Genomic DNA, 13963 nt, shown 5'->3' on the forward strand with positions numbered 1-13963 from the left:
AAGGGACCGTGGAAGCTATTTTAAAAGTTGCGGGATTAAAGCTAGAGTCGATGCAAAGTTCAAGGACCATAGCTCCTAAAAAGCTTAAAGAATTTTACAACGATCTTCAATCATATAATTTTTGCTTTACTTTGTAATGGTTAGTTTTAATTTAGGGAGTATCAAAGCGACACCGTTTTGTGCACATCTTACAAATAAAAGGCGACAGCGCAAGGAACATAGCCGTTAGAGAATCCCATGTTCATGGTCAGACACAAACCCATCCACCTCTTCAGACGTGTTCCCTCCTCTCTTCCATTTTGCTCATTCTCTGCTTCTAACTACCTTAACTGTCGGCTTGACTCTTTCCTCTCCAACCAAAATTCAAATCTCCAATATCTCTCTCAATCCCATGCTCTCATTGTCACTTCTGGAAACTCAAACAACATCTTCATAGCCGCAAAGCTAATCTCTCTTTATGCGTCTCTCAGCAAACCCACCTTTTCCACCAAAGTGTTTGGTTCAGTTTGTCCCAAAGACACCTTTCTTTGGAACTCCATAATCAAAACCCATTTCTCCAATGGCGATTACTCAAAAGCCCTTGATTTCTTTTTCCAAATGCGAGCTTTGGGTTTCGCTCCTACCCAATTTACTCTTCCAATGGTCGTTGCCTCCTGCGCTGAGCTAATGTTGCTAGAACATGGCAACAATGTTCATGGGTTGGCTTCGAAACTCGGGATTTTCTCAGGTAATTCGGCAGTTGGGTCTTCGTTTGTGTATATGTATTCGAAGTGTGGTCGAATGGAGGATGCATATTTTATGTTTGAGGAAACTACTGTGAGAGATGTGGTTTGTTGGACCGCGCTTATCATCGGGTATGTGCAGAATGATGAGAGTGAGAAGGGTTTGGAGTGTCTTTGTGAGATGCATAGGGTTGGTGGCTCTGATGAGAGGCCAAATTTTAGAACATTGGAAGTTGGGCTTCAAGCTTGTGGGGATCTGGGTACTCTGGTAGAAGGTAAATGCTTGCATGGTTTTGTAGTAAAAAGTGGAATTGGGTGTTCCGAAGCTGTTAAATCTTTGCTTTTGTCCATGTATTCCCGATGTGGGGCACCTGGTGAATCTTATCTTTCGTTTTGTGAAATAAAAGATAAAGATCTTCTATCATGGACTTCAGTTATTGGTGTTTATGCCAGATCAGGTTTAATGGATGAATGCTTAAGTTTGTTCCAGGGAATGCAGGTCAGTGATATTTTCCCAGATGAAATTGTAGTCAATTGCATGCTTTCAGGATTTAAAAATTCCACAACTATCAACGAAGGAAAGGCCTTCCTAGGATCAGTCATAAGGAAAAACTATGCATTGAGTCAGATGGTTCATAGTGCACTGTTATCCATGTACTGCAAGTTTGAGTTATTGACTCGTGCAGAGAAGCTCTTTTTTGGAATGCAGCATCAAAACAAAGAGTCTTGTAATACTATGATTTGTGGCTATGCTAAGATGGGACTACATGTAAAATGTATAGAACTGTTTAGGAAGATGCAACATCTAGGCATTGAAGCTGATTCTAATAGCTTGGTCTCTGTGATTTGTTCGTGTTTCCAGTTGGGAGCAATCCATCTTGGGCGATCACTTCATTGCTACCTAATTAAGGTTTCTATGGATGAAAATATATCGGTAGCCAATTCACTCTTAGACATGTATGGAAAAAGCGGTCATTTGAACATTGCAAGGAGAATTTTTAGTGGGACACAGAGAGATATTATAACATGGAACACAATGATCTCATCTTACACTCACGCTGGACATTCTGCTGAGGCTATAGCCCTATTTAAAAAAATGATTGCAGTAAATTTCAAGCCCAATTCAGCAACATTGGTAACAGTGCTTTCAGCTTGTTCTCATCTAGCATCTCTGGGAGAAGGTGAAAAGATTCACAGTCACATTAAGGAAAGACGACTTGAGATCAATTTATCTCTTGCCACTGCATTAGTTGATATGTATGCAAAATGTGGGCAGCTTGAGAAATCAAGAGAACTGTTTGACTCAATGGAAGAGAGGGATGTCATTTCTTGGAATGTCATGATCTCAGGTTATGCAATGCATGGACATGCAGAGCCTGCATTAGAAATTTTCCGCAAGATGGAAAATTCAAATGTTAAACCAAATGAACTCACATTTCTTGCTCTTCTCTCAGCCTGTAATCATTCAGGACTTGTCGAAGAAGGGAAATATCTGTTTGGTAAAATGCAAGATCTTTCTCTTGAACCAAATTTGAAGCACTATGCTTGTATGGTAGATATTCTTGGAAGGTCTGGTAATCTGCAAGAAGCTAAAGATTTGGTTCTGTCAATGCCTATTCCTCCTGATGGTGGCGTGTGGGGGTCATTGTTAAGTGCCTGTAAGATTCACAATGAAATTGAGTTGGGTGTAAGGGTTGCCAGGCACGCTATAGAATCTGATCCAGAAAATGATGGCTATTATATAATGCTTTCCAACCTGTATAGTTCTGTTGGAAGGTGGGAGGAGGCTACAAATGTGAGAAAAATGATGGATAAAAAGGGCATAGGAAAGACACAGGGTTGGAGTGTTGTCTAACTTGTGTAATCGAGAGAAACAGAATTTTTTTACTAGAGAAGTAATCAGGATCTACACTGACCGAAGCAAAAAAATTCAACCCTTGTATGTCCTGAATTTTGGTCCACCGGCGAAGAATGTGGCTACAACTGCTATTGAACTAATTTAGATTGCAGGTAACATTCTTGTTTAATGCACTGGACTACTTTTTAACCTTTTGATACTAGGCTGTTGGAGATACTGCAGAGAGAGACATGCATTGTGGAATAACTGTTATGCTTTGTTAGCAGATAGCTGTGCTGCCTACTGGTTATTTGGTAAGTGCTGCTCTTAGAACAAACTGGTTTAATATGGGGATATTTGGTCAATAGTTTCCTAAAAGCTTTAGCTCATCAAACACTGGAGCAGGAACTATTATTGGGATGGATGAATCTAATTTCAGGGACTTGATACATAGATCTTTATTGATCTGAATTTAGTTGCTACATAAAAGTTCACTTCTATGGTATGCTGGTGTTTCTCTTGAAAACAGCTTCCTTCTAAAAAGCAGTACAATGTCATCAAAACATAAATCTACTTCATTTCTCTAGTAGAAATTCTGATAATTTTTCTTTTTCCTACTTCCTCTTTCATCTCACTAGACTTAAAACCAAAGCTATACACTTCTGGGTCTGTGTTGACCATAATCGTTGTTAATAATTCGAACATGGGACCTCGAATGCAGGGGTACCTGCTCTAGAAAATGACAAGATGAAATAGAGCCTTTAGACTTAAGCGTCCTAAGCCAGCAAGCAGACAAACTGAATCAAAAGTAGGTGACTTAACACTCACAAAAGTGATAAATGTCATCAATTTCGACTTTAATGCATTGTTAACAAACTAAACAGGTCACCAACGTTGGGTCAAAACAAATGGCCTGCTTTCCCAAAAATAAACAGGTGGCCTGTGGAAAAAAAAAAAACATTATTTTGATGTGGACATCTATCCACAAAGATTGATTCTAGCAGCTGCTGCTCCTCATTGGTCTGGTGTTGTGTAAAACTTATTATTTATCTGCATCTGCATGCATCTCTCTACTAATAACGAAGTTGATAGGCTGGTCGGCTATGTTTTTCTACACGAAGCCTTTTTTTCCTTCGTAATTTATTTGAAGAGTCGTTTTATTATAACTTTTTTTTATCGGTTACAAGGAGGGCCGAAGCCCAAGAAAAGACCAGAAAGAAAACTGCAGTGGGACAAGCCTAGCAGTGGTCATCCTAACAGAATCATTTGCCAAGAGGCTTACAATAGGAGGAGGGGGAAGATCAACAACATGATAACCCAAATTGGAACTTTGACCCATACGTGCCATATATATGGTCAGCAACAATGTTTTGTTCTCTATAAATATGAGAAATGGAACACTTCCCAGTCACGTAAAAGTCTGTCTTTTGCAACTATGGATGAGGCTAGAGAGAGGGTGACAATCCAAAAATCAAAACTTCTGAATTACAAAACTTTGTTAACAATCAAAACTTCTGAATTACAAAAGCACTTTTTGTGCTTTTTTAACCGTCACTTGGAATTTTTAATCTAACATGTTTATAATAAAAGCACTTATAACTGAAAGTGTTTTCTACAGAAGTAGTTCCAACTTCAAACACCATCCAAAAATTCATAAAGGCGTCTCTTCTTAAAGCATGCAAATGTTTATTCTTAAGAAACAATTTTTAAAACAAAAATCTTTAGCAAAAGACTCACTAATATAGTAGTTAGGAGAAATTGCTCCTCATTAGAGGTCCTAGATTCCAGTCATGGCATCTGTGTAGTATGTGTGATCGATCCTCTCAATATAAAAGGTCTTTAAAAAAACATATTTTAAAAAAATATTTCAACTAAACACTATAAAAATTGTTTTTAGTTTGTAAAAACATTTTTGACGAGTTTTTATTGCCTGCACTGGTTATATATATATAACTAGCCTCTCCCCATGAAAATATGAGTCATTATCTGATTTTTCTTTTAATTTTTTTTAATTTCAATTCTTAATATTTACATTAATTAAGGATATTTTCTGATATTTTAAATATTTTACTATTTTTTTAATTGTGATATATATATAGATTATGCGCATATTTCGCTGATCACGTTATAAAAGCACTTTGGCCCACGCATTAAGTATTTCATGTGAAAAACAAAGGAAGTAGGCACAAGGATGTGACAACATGAGACATCAGCAACGGACAATGTCAAGTGTTGTTGTTGCTCTGTGCCATCCCACACACGCAACAATGCTAATATTTAATACTAAATTGACCAAAAAATATTTAAAACTAATTGCCTTTTTGGGGCTGTGCGGTTGACGCCCATCTTCGTTGATGTTGTAAATGAAGGTCAATCTTCATCATATAAGAGTCAAGTGTTTTAATTCAATTAATCAACGCCGTTCAAAAAAATTTACAAAGGCAAAAAGTCAACAGCTGGATAGAAGCTTCTGTTTGGCAACCAAATTCTCAATAGTAATAGGGTGTAGGGTATGCCATTTATGTCGTTGCGCGTTAAATTTTTATTGCATGTTTGAGTACATGTGCTTATGGTTATTTATTCAGGGATTTTAATTATTTTTTGAGTTGTGCGTATTCTTTCAAAATCAATTTAATTTGTTATTACGTTTGGTCACCAGAGAAGTTGTATTCATATTCGGCACTTTAGTTGCTTTGTACTTATTTTTATTTAAATTATTAATAAAATATTATCGCTCTTTTATAAATAAATAAAAAGAAAAAGAAAAAGAAAAAGTAATAATACAATCGTCAATTTCGATACATGCTATAGACCAAAAAGAAAAAAAAAAAACAAGGATTTGACGGAAGGGTGGAATTGGAGCACGTGCAGGACGACATAAATTAAAAAACTAAGTTGGAGGACTAAAATAAAAACCGGATACAAGACCAAGAAATCCCTAATGGCATTTGCATACAAATCGCTGAACTCCAAAATGGAATAAACGTTTGCTATGAAATTGTATTATGTAGGGAGGGAGTTGGGGCAATCCTCTTTATTAGTTTCACATTTTTTCTGGGGTTGGTAGACGAATATTCTTTCTTATATTAAAAACAATAATCATTTTTCAAAGGAGGAAATGCATTTACCACTTTGTAACAATCTATGCAAAGTTTCCTTCATTGTTTTTTTTTTTTTTTTTCTTTTCTTATCTATTTCTATCTGTACTAGAAAGAGAATCCTCCCCATCAATCTTGATATAGAAAATGTAAATGATACTCTTATTACATTTTTGTTTGACAGTTGCACTAAATTGTTTTGTCAATAAAATTTCTTGTTTATACTCATTTCAATTTGTAAAAACAATTACCAACTAGCCTTAACTAAGGTCATGGTAGACTAACCACAAAGCATGCGAATAGCACGTAGAGTATTTAATTGACTTTTGTCATCACTCCCACATAGATAGTGGCAAGACGATATATAATTCGGATAAGGTTCGATACTTTTAATGTGACTAACTCCATTATAATGGTGTAATTTTGTTATAGATGTATTGGCCCGTTATGAAAATAGTCTGTAAATATCACAAAAATACTCATATTAAGTGCCATAATAATCATAACCCACTTTTAAACCATTGAAACGAGAAAAAACGTGTTGATTTTCAATTTGCTCCTCCTCCACTGTAAAATAAAGACAAAGAGAAAATTCCACTTTGCCCTTTTTTTATCTTTTTAATTTTTATATCCCGCCCTTAACAAACCATATAAAGCCTCCTTGTCGCCATGTAATAAGATAGGCCGGCAGCTAGGCTTCGCCATTTCCATAAGCCTCTCTTTGACTCTCCAACTCTCAAACTCCCACCATTTTCTTCTTCTTCTTCTTCTTCCACGACCTCAAAAATGCCGGGCTGCTTTAGCTTGACAGCGTCGCGCGACCGCTGCTTCCGCTACTCCTTCTCATCGCACGGCCTAAAATCCACCACCACCGATTTGGGCGAAGGCACAATCATGCACTGCTGGGTCCCCAAATCCCACTCCCAATCCAAGCCTACGCTGCTCCTCATCCACGGGATTGGCGCCAACGCAATGTGGCAGTGGCACGAGTTCGTCGCCCCTCTCGCCGCCCGCTTCAACCTCTACATCCCGGACCTTATCTTCTTCGGCGACTCCTTCTCGACCCGACCCGACCGCTCCGAGACTTTTCAGGCCCAGTGCGTCGTGGGCCTCCTGGAGGCCCACGGGGTGAAGAAAATGAGCGTCGCTGGGATTAGCTATGGTGGGTTTGTGGCCTACAGCATGGCGGCGCAGTTTGGGGAGCGGATAGAGAGGCTTGTGTTATGCTGCGCCGGGGTGTGTACGGAGGAGAAGGATATGGAGAAGGGGATGTTTCAGGTGAGGAGTGTGGAGGAGGCTGTGAGTATTTTGCTGCCTCAGAGGCCTCAGCAGGTTAGGCAGCTGCTGAAGATCTCTTTTCACAAGCCTGCTAAGAATGTGCCCTCTTGTTTTCTCAATGATTTTATTGAGGTAAGCAAAACTTTCTGAACCCTCCTTTGTTTTTTTTTTTTTTTCCCTGAGAATGAAATTGCATGTGTCTCTATGTGTGTTTTGGCGTGTTTAATTTGTTGGGTTTAATTCAAAAGAGCAAATTGGCATCTTAAAAAAAATGAAGTTTCTTTCTTTCTTGCCTAATGCAAGTTAATATAGTTGATGCATTGTAGAAACATACATTTCAGTACCATATGAATCTGGTTTGAATATTCACAGAGTATCTGGGATCATACATGAATCATAGCCAAATCAATTGTCAATTGGCTGATTCGTACTCATAAGAAACAAGATAAAATGATGCTTCAAAACTGTGAAACTAGCAACTAATCAATCACGGGAAGTGATATTTGTGTTCGGTTGAACACAACAAAACCCGTTTTGGTCCTGTTTGTAGGATGAAGATGGTAAATTCAGATTGACTTATGCACATAATCACTTTCATCTCTTTTGCCAATAATTTCTTTTTTGCGCTATCAGATTGCATCTCTTTTGTCTATTTTGGACTATGTTTTGCCTCACATAAAGACAGAGCTTTCCTCTGTTATTCAGGGATATGTGTCAATCCTAAGTGTCAATGGGAAAATCTTTAGGCTGCCAGAGACTACAGTTCATGGTCATAAAGTGCTCAAAATATTGTTTGTTTACCGTTGATTCTGTAATGCAGCGGCAATCATGGTGCAAGTCCTGTTTGTTCGTATTAAATGAAGATGTTCTTCAATATTTCTCATTTCCGAATATTATAGGCGATATAGTGATTTCACCTGAAACTTGTCTCATGAGTTTCGGTTGGCTGGCAGGTGATGTGCACAGAACACCTTCAAGAGAGGAAAGGATTGATTCAAGCGTTGCACAAGGACAGAAAATTGTCTGATCTTCCCAAGATATCCCACGTAATTTTCTAACATGTTTTGCATTTGGGGGCATTGTGTTTATCTTTTTGGTTTTCTGGAGTTCTTAAAGCAGAATTTCTTCTTGATGCAGCCCACACTAATCATCTGGGGAGAGCATGACTTGGTATTCCCACTGGAATTGGCGCACCGATTAAAAAGGTAAATCGGGTGGGCTTAATTATTTCTATAACATTATTTGTGTGTTATTTCTACTGAACATTATGATTAAGACAAACCAAAATCATGTCCATGATGTTTACTTTTTGCCTTGTTTAAGTTGACTTAGACAAACATTGGAATTCATCCAATGGGAAGACCTCTTCTAAACATAATTGCATGGGTCTATGCATCAATTTTTTTCGAAAGTTTGGTCTTACTGTTCTTCCTCTGTTGCAGGCAAATAGGTGAGAGTTCACAACTAGTGATCTTAAAGAATGCAGGGCATGCCATAAATGTAGAGAAACCCAAAGAGATGTACAAGCACATGAAATCTTTCCTCATTGATCCACTTCCTCCACCTAAAAAAGAAAGCCACAGCAACGGCCGCAAGGTGGATTGAAATTTGAAGAGAAGGTGAAGAGCAATCAAGATGACTAGATAAGTAACTGGTTTTCATTTAAAATCTACGGTATGAGATATGCTGGTGCGTATTGTGGATTATGTGGTCATTTTGTATATTTATAAGACGAAAAGGTGTATATCAGCGCAGTAGAACCGGATTACGCAGATGTTTCTTTTAATGATTTCATGAAAATATCATGAGGGAAATGTTTTCTTACTAGATTGTCGGTGACATAGGATACTTGTATTGCCAGACTATGAATCTAGACCTTTGGATCATATTAATTCTCACATGAACGCTTGCAACATAAGCAACTATTTGGCAACATAATAAGGGGTAATAAAGACTATGCTCTTAGGTTCCATTTTGGATTTGACAAGGCTAAATTTGCTATAGAAAAGAACTAGAAAACATTGGATTCAATTTATTTCAAATAACTAGATGTAAAACATTTGTAATGGATTTAAAATGATTATATGTAAGGACTCATTTGAAATCCATTTATTTTCTTCATTTTCTTATACAAATCTTAACATATGTGTATCATGGATTGTAGTACAAACAATTTAATCCCATATTTGAAATTACTCCATCCAAGCAAAGATAAGATTGCACTTGCCTTGGAAGCTTTAAAAGTTACACTCATGTTAGTGCTTTTAAAAAGTAAAAATTATGTTGGTGTCCATGAAAATGTATATGTTCCATTCTCACGATTCTAAAAGCCAGTAGCATCATGAATTTAGCGTTTTTATAATTTGCAATAAACCACCCAAACTTCCCAACCAAAAGCATATCAATTGGTCAACGAGGTCTAGTCCAGTGAAAAAGGGCATTGAATTTGACTTGTATATCAGAAGTCTCAAGTTCGAACTCTTATATGGCATCTTAATTGTGTGTGTGTGATAAACCCCATTAACTATAATGTAGACTATCATCGTACTATAAAAAAAGCATATCAATTGATCCGATCCTTGAACGTACCTGAGGCTGAGGTTAATTTAATTGGATGGTTAAGGTTTCCAAGTGGAGCATCACATCCTATATGTGAGGAAGATGCTGATGCTTTGCTCACCTTTATTCCTCTTCCTTTTCAATTTGACTGTTTTATTATTCTAATTTTGTTTTTTTCACATAGCCACATAAATATTTTTTGGGGTCCAATTACAATTCAAAAAAGATCAAAACAAGAGTAGGAGATTTCCCCAAAAACCACGAGCGCAAACCACATTTTCCCTGCAAAATTGAAAAGATGACGAAAAAGTCAGCACTAAAGTTTAGTTCCCCATTTGCTAATTCTGTAGCTTCCGCCTTAAGGCCTAAGCTATCTCTTCTTTTTGCTCACGCAATAAAGTTGTCTTTATCCTCCAATACAAGTCCCATCCCAAACAAACACACAAAGTTCTGCAAAACTGGACTGCACTTTCCACTAAAGCTCAAGAGCATCCGGTGGCATTTTATGACAGCGAGGCATCAACATTTAAAAATGATTATCTAATCAAAATGAAAACTTTTTTTTCTTCTTTAATAATTTAAATTAAAAGAAAAAGAAATATATCGAAGAAGAAGAAGAACTTACAAGCAGGTGGTAACCTAGAGGCAGAGCCCCAAAACAGGTCCTGATCTGGACTGAAATTATTGTTGCAATCCGAGGAGGTGTTGTAGCCATTCTTACACACGCAGAGAAACGAATAATCATCAACCCTATACCCACAAACCCCATCACTCATCTCACAGCTCTTGCACTTGGTGTCCACAATGCCATTATCCAAATCACCATGGCTATACTTTAACGCCACCCCATACTCCCACCGGGCGGGGTCCGTCGGGTAGTCTCCAAGGGACACCACGGAGGTATACCCGGCGCACTTCAGGCCGCAGAGGTCCAGCTCACCCTTGCTATCAAGATTGCCCGGTGAATACACACAGCAAGTGTTGGTAGGGGGGAACAAAGGCAGGCCAAGACCAACCACAGAAGGGCACGTGTAGATAGAAGCACAGAGGTTAGAGTAGGAAGGATCACAGACCGGGATGCCGGAGGAGCCTCCGAGCGTGAGAGAAGAGGTGGGGGGTGGGCAGGACAAGAGGATGAAAGTTGATCGGCCGAGCTGAAAAGGGCTGGCCCAATCGAGGCCGAAGTTGGATGGGGAGGGTTGCATGGAGGAGCAGGAGGACATGGAGGGCGGCGTTAGGGTTAGGGTTTGGGTGGAGTAGGAAATGGAAGTGATTGGGTATGAGGCAGTGTGGGTGGTGAGGAGGAGCTGCTGCTGCTGCTTTTGGTCCTTGCTGGTAATTTCGCAGGTAATGTAGGGTTGGAAAGTTGGGGAGCCACAGCCAGCGCCTGTGCCAAAGGGATATTTGAGTATAAGGGAACCACATGTGGTTTGGCATGCAGGAGGTTTTTGGGCTATGGTGAAGCAGAGGAGGTTGAAGAAGATGATGCATGAAAGAACTGGTAGGAGTGTCTTTTGTTCCATTGTTGGGATTCTCTTGGCTTCTTTGTCTAATATATGATGATGTTATGATCTTATCCAAGAGGACCAAGAGGTGTGTATTTGTGCTTGCTGGGTATAGGAGGAGAGACAGGGGAACAGATGTAAGCAAGCAGTGGGCAATCAGATAAATTTACTACTTTTTTATATATAAACGATATGCTAAATTCATCTAACTTATAGAGGAAGAGACTTGAGTTTGAGTGTAAGGGGACGAACTCACTCTCCCCCACATCGCCCACAAGAAGTGTAGAAGAATTGATACAAACAAAAAAGAAGAAAAGTGTAGGGGAAGAAAGCAAGAATCATTAAAGATTTGCATAATATAAAGGTACTAAAATTGATAATAAAAAACTATCCGACCTGCCGGATTCGAACCAGCGACCTAAGGATATCTACCAGGTTACCCCACTACAGTCCTCCGCTCTACCAACTGAGCTAAGGTCGGTTGCTTGTTTGTCTTGGTGGTAAATAATATTTATACCTTATAGATGTGAAAATAATTCAAAAATTCCCCTTAAAATGTCCGAAATTTTGAGTCAGCCCTCTAAAATTGGTGCCATTCCGTGATAGTAAAATTGAGTCAGCCCTCTCAAAAAGAATACTATACCAAAAAGAATAATAAAATTGTCAAGTGATAGTATATGTATAAGAATTACTCTTGACAAAAAGAAAACGACTTGTACATTGTCTAATGAATAATGATCTTAAGTTGAATTGAAACGGTACTTTTTTTATATAAAAAAATCTTCGACAGAACGAGGAGAAATTTTAAAAAGAAGAATTAAACAGCAAGGGGATAATTGGCCAATAAAGCCAACTCCAAGAATGAGATCAAACTAAACATGCAAAATCAACGAAAGCGAAACATGAGAAAACCCACCAAATCTTTAGCAGAATCGGTAGCAGCCCCAAAAAATTGAAACCGTACTTACATAGGAAGAGATTCAAATATATGACTTTGGAGTCAAACATTCCACACTCAAATCTCAATATTAGGTAAAAAGCTTTGACACTAGGTGGTGTAAATTTGACACAAATGGACAATTTTTGTCCTTTAAACTGAGATGCCCGACTATGGGGCTAGATAGTGCTATACACTAGTCATCCGTCGTAATGTAGATCATTTTTTATCAATCTCTCAAAATTATTATAAGAAGGTCCACCAATATCAGTAGCTTCAATTGCCTTGTTCTTCCATTCTAGTGCCTTTTGCTTCAATTCCTTCCCCTTCTCTCCTTCCATCATTTCCTTAACAAGTGCTTCAATTTCATAGCGCTTCACATCATGCTTTACCTCCAAACCAATTCCCCAACTGCTGCATGCATATCCACAGTTCGTCTGTTGATCGGCGAAAGAAAGGCCAGCAAATCACAGGCACACCCTCACACACAGTTTCCAAGATAGAATTCCAACCACAATGTGTCAAGAAAACAGCAACAGATGGATGTGCTAAAACTTGCTCTTGTGTGCACCAACTTGCTATCTTTCCCCTATCTTTGATCTCCACAAAATACTCTGGAGGCAGAAGTGCAGAGTCATCACTTCCCATTACCACGTCAGCCCTAACTATCCACAGAAATGGGTGCTTGCTATTTGCCAGCCCCCATGCAAATTCTTTCAAGTGTTGCTCTGTCATCACAGCCACACTCCCATAATTTACATACACCACTGAGTTCGGTTCTCTCTTGTCAAGCCATTCAACACATTCTCTGTCTTCCTTCCATAAGCTTGGGCTTGAGTGACTTGATTTGGCTGTCATCAGCTGGGACATGCCTGCATAGCAAAGGAAGTGGACCTATTGTGTAAATGTTGGGGAAAATCCCCGAGACTTGCTTCTAGCACTTGGTGTTCGAATTCGTCGAATGTGTTGAAGATGATTGCAGAGGATTTCAAGCAGTTTTGTGCTTCTGATCCCATGAAATCAAACATTATTTCGTTAGGGTGGTAAGGGATGTCTTTGAGCCTAACATTTTTCATGCCCGGGATCCAATCGATTAGCACATCAAGTGTATCATCTTGATTATCCAAGTTTTTCTCTGAGACACATACATGTAATGGAAATTTGTGATCAGATTAAGAGCTGATGGTCATATAAAGAGTAATTCTGCATATTTCAACAAATTTGTCAAAGCAAGTAATTCTTCATATCTATTCATTAACTAACACTTAATATATTAAGATTCCTTGAACTCCTTAAAATTGAGGGCTTGAATGAAAACAAGAACTGAAAATTGAGCACCTTTGAATGGAACCAAGCCTCTTTGTAGGAGTTCACTATACTGCAAGTAACCCATGAAGCCACAAGCAGAGGCAGTCCAAAACTGAACCTCTGGAATGCCCAATTCCACCGCAGCCCTGCTCCCAAACCCCATGACCCCATCAGAAATTACGCAAGTAACTGGGGGCACTTCAGACAATTCACCAAGCTTAACCAGAAGCTCTTTGAAGGGACCAAGACAGTTTTTTCTGATGGAATCACTGAGTGCAGGAACATCTTGGGTAGCATCTTTGTCAGATGGTGGAAGCCCATCTGGTATGGCCTCAAATCTAAAGCCAGGTAAGCCCACAAGGGATGATGGGTGCCCTTGAGACCTGATCAGGCGCCTGTGGTTGAACTCAGAGTTGACAAAGGTTATGTGAAAGCCCCTTGAGTGTAGGAGCTTGGCTAATTGCATCATAGGGCTAACATGCCCTTGTGAAGGGTAGGGGACACAAACAACATGGGGTTGTTGTGTTCTGCCTCCAACTGGAGCCATCTTGGGTAAATTTTACTTGGCAAGAGGCAAAAGCTGCAACTAGACATGGAAGAAGTCTCTTGTTTTAGACGCTGATCCATAAATTGGCCTTCCAGTCCTTCGCTCTCTTTTTTTTTTTTTTGGAATACATCCAGCCTTAGTGATCTTATCTCATCATATTCATTGGCTTTTG

At 38.9% G+C, this 13963-nt stretch overlaps 3 protein-coding genes, 1 non-coding gene and 1 pseudogene across 5 annotated transcripts; 2 read left to right on the plus strand and 3 right to left on the minus strand.

The window, feature by feature from the left end:
• Positions 1-216: 216 nt before the first annotated feature.
• On the plus strand, positions 217-3173 carry LOC103333111 (Pentatricopeptide repeat (PPR) superfamily protein). Its single transcript, XM_008235904.2, has one exon. The coding sequence runs from the start codon at positions 238-240 to the stop codon at positions 2575-2577; it is 2340 nt and encodes a 779-aa protein (XP_008234126.2). The 5' UTR covers positions 217-237; the 3' UTR covers positions 2578-3173.
• A 3148-nt stretch (positions 3174-6321) lies between these two features.
• On the plus strand, positions 6322-8762 carry LOC103333117 (alpha/beta-Hydrolases superfamily protein). The gene is made up of 4 exons (XM_008235911.3): positions 6322-7067; positions 7889-7981; positions 8073-8140; positions 8378-8762. The coding sequence occupies exons 1-4, from the start codon at positions 6444-6446 to the stop codon at positions 8538-8540; spliced, it is 948 nt and encodes a 315-aa protein (XP_008234133.1). The 5' UTR covers positions 6322-6443; the 3' UTR covers positions 8541-8762.
• Positions 8763-9626: 864 nt separating this feature from the next.
• Positions 9627-11256, minus strand: LOC103333125 (uncharacterized). Its single transcript, XM_008235924.3, has 2 exons — positions 10120-11256; positions 9627-9776 (listed from the first exon to the last, which is right to left on the minus strand). Exons 1-2 carry the CDS (start codon positions 11015-11017, stop codon positions 9712-9714), a joined length of 963 nt encoding a protein of 320 aa, XP_008234146.2. The 5' UTR covers positions 11018-11256; the 3' UTR covers positions 9627-9711.
• Positions 11257-11389: 133 nt separating this feature from the next.
• Positions 11390-11480, minus strand: TRNAY-GUA (transfer RNA tyrosine (anticodon GUA)). The gene is given in 2 exon segments: positions 11390-11425; positions 11444-11480. It is a non-coding gene; the product is annotated as a tRNA-Tyr (tRNA).
• A 422-nt stretch (positions 11481-11902) lies between these two features.
• Positions 11903-13925, minus strand: LOC103333135 (linamarin synthase 2-like; annotated as a pseudogene). Its single transcript, XR_016123233.1, has 2 exons — positions 13275-13925; positions 11903-13071 (listed from the first exon to the last, which is right to left on the minus strand). The product of XR_016123233.1 is annotated as a linamarin synthase 2-like (transcript).
• Positions 13926-13963: the final 38 nt, after the last annotated feature.

The sequence above is a fragment of the Prunus mume genome, linkage group LG1, assembly GCF_029339155.1.
Source record: "Prunus mume cultivar Tortuosa linkage group LG1, ASM2933915v1, whole genome shotgun sequence".
Lineage (NCBI taxonomy): Eukaryota > Viridiplantae > Streptophyta > Magnoliopsida > Rosales > Rosaceae > Prunus > Prunus mume.

Coding starts and splice junctions, on each gene's coding strand:
- LOC103333111 (XM_008235904.2), top strand. CDS start 238: ATGTTCATGGTCAGACACAAACCCATCCACCTCTTCAGACGTGTTCCC.
- LOC103333117 (XM_008235911.3), top strand. CDS start 6,444: ATGCCGGGCTGCTTTAGCTTGACAGCGTCGCGCGACCGCTGCTTCCGC. Junction 7,068..7,888: donor TTCTCAATGATTTTATTGAG/GTAAGCAAAACT, acceptor GTTGGCTGGCAG/GTGATGTGCACAGAACACCT. Junction 8,141..8,377: donor TTGGCGCACCGATTAAAAAG/GTAAATCGGGTG, acceptor CCTCTGTTGCAG/GCAAATAGGTGAGAGTTCAC.
- LOC103333125 (XM_008235924.3), bottom strand. CDS start 11,017: ATGGAACAAAAGACACTCCTACCAGTTCTTTCATGCATCATCTTCTTC. Junction 9,777..10,119: donor CTCTAGGTTACCACCTGCTT/GTAAGTTCTTCT, acceptor TCAATTTTGCAG/GGAAAATGTGGTTTGCGCTC.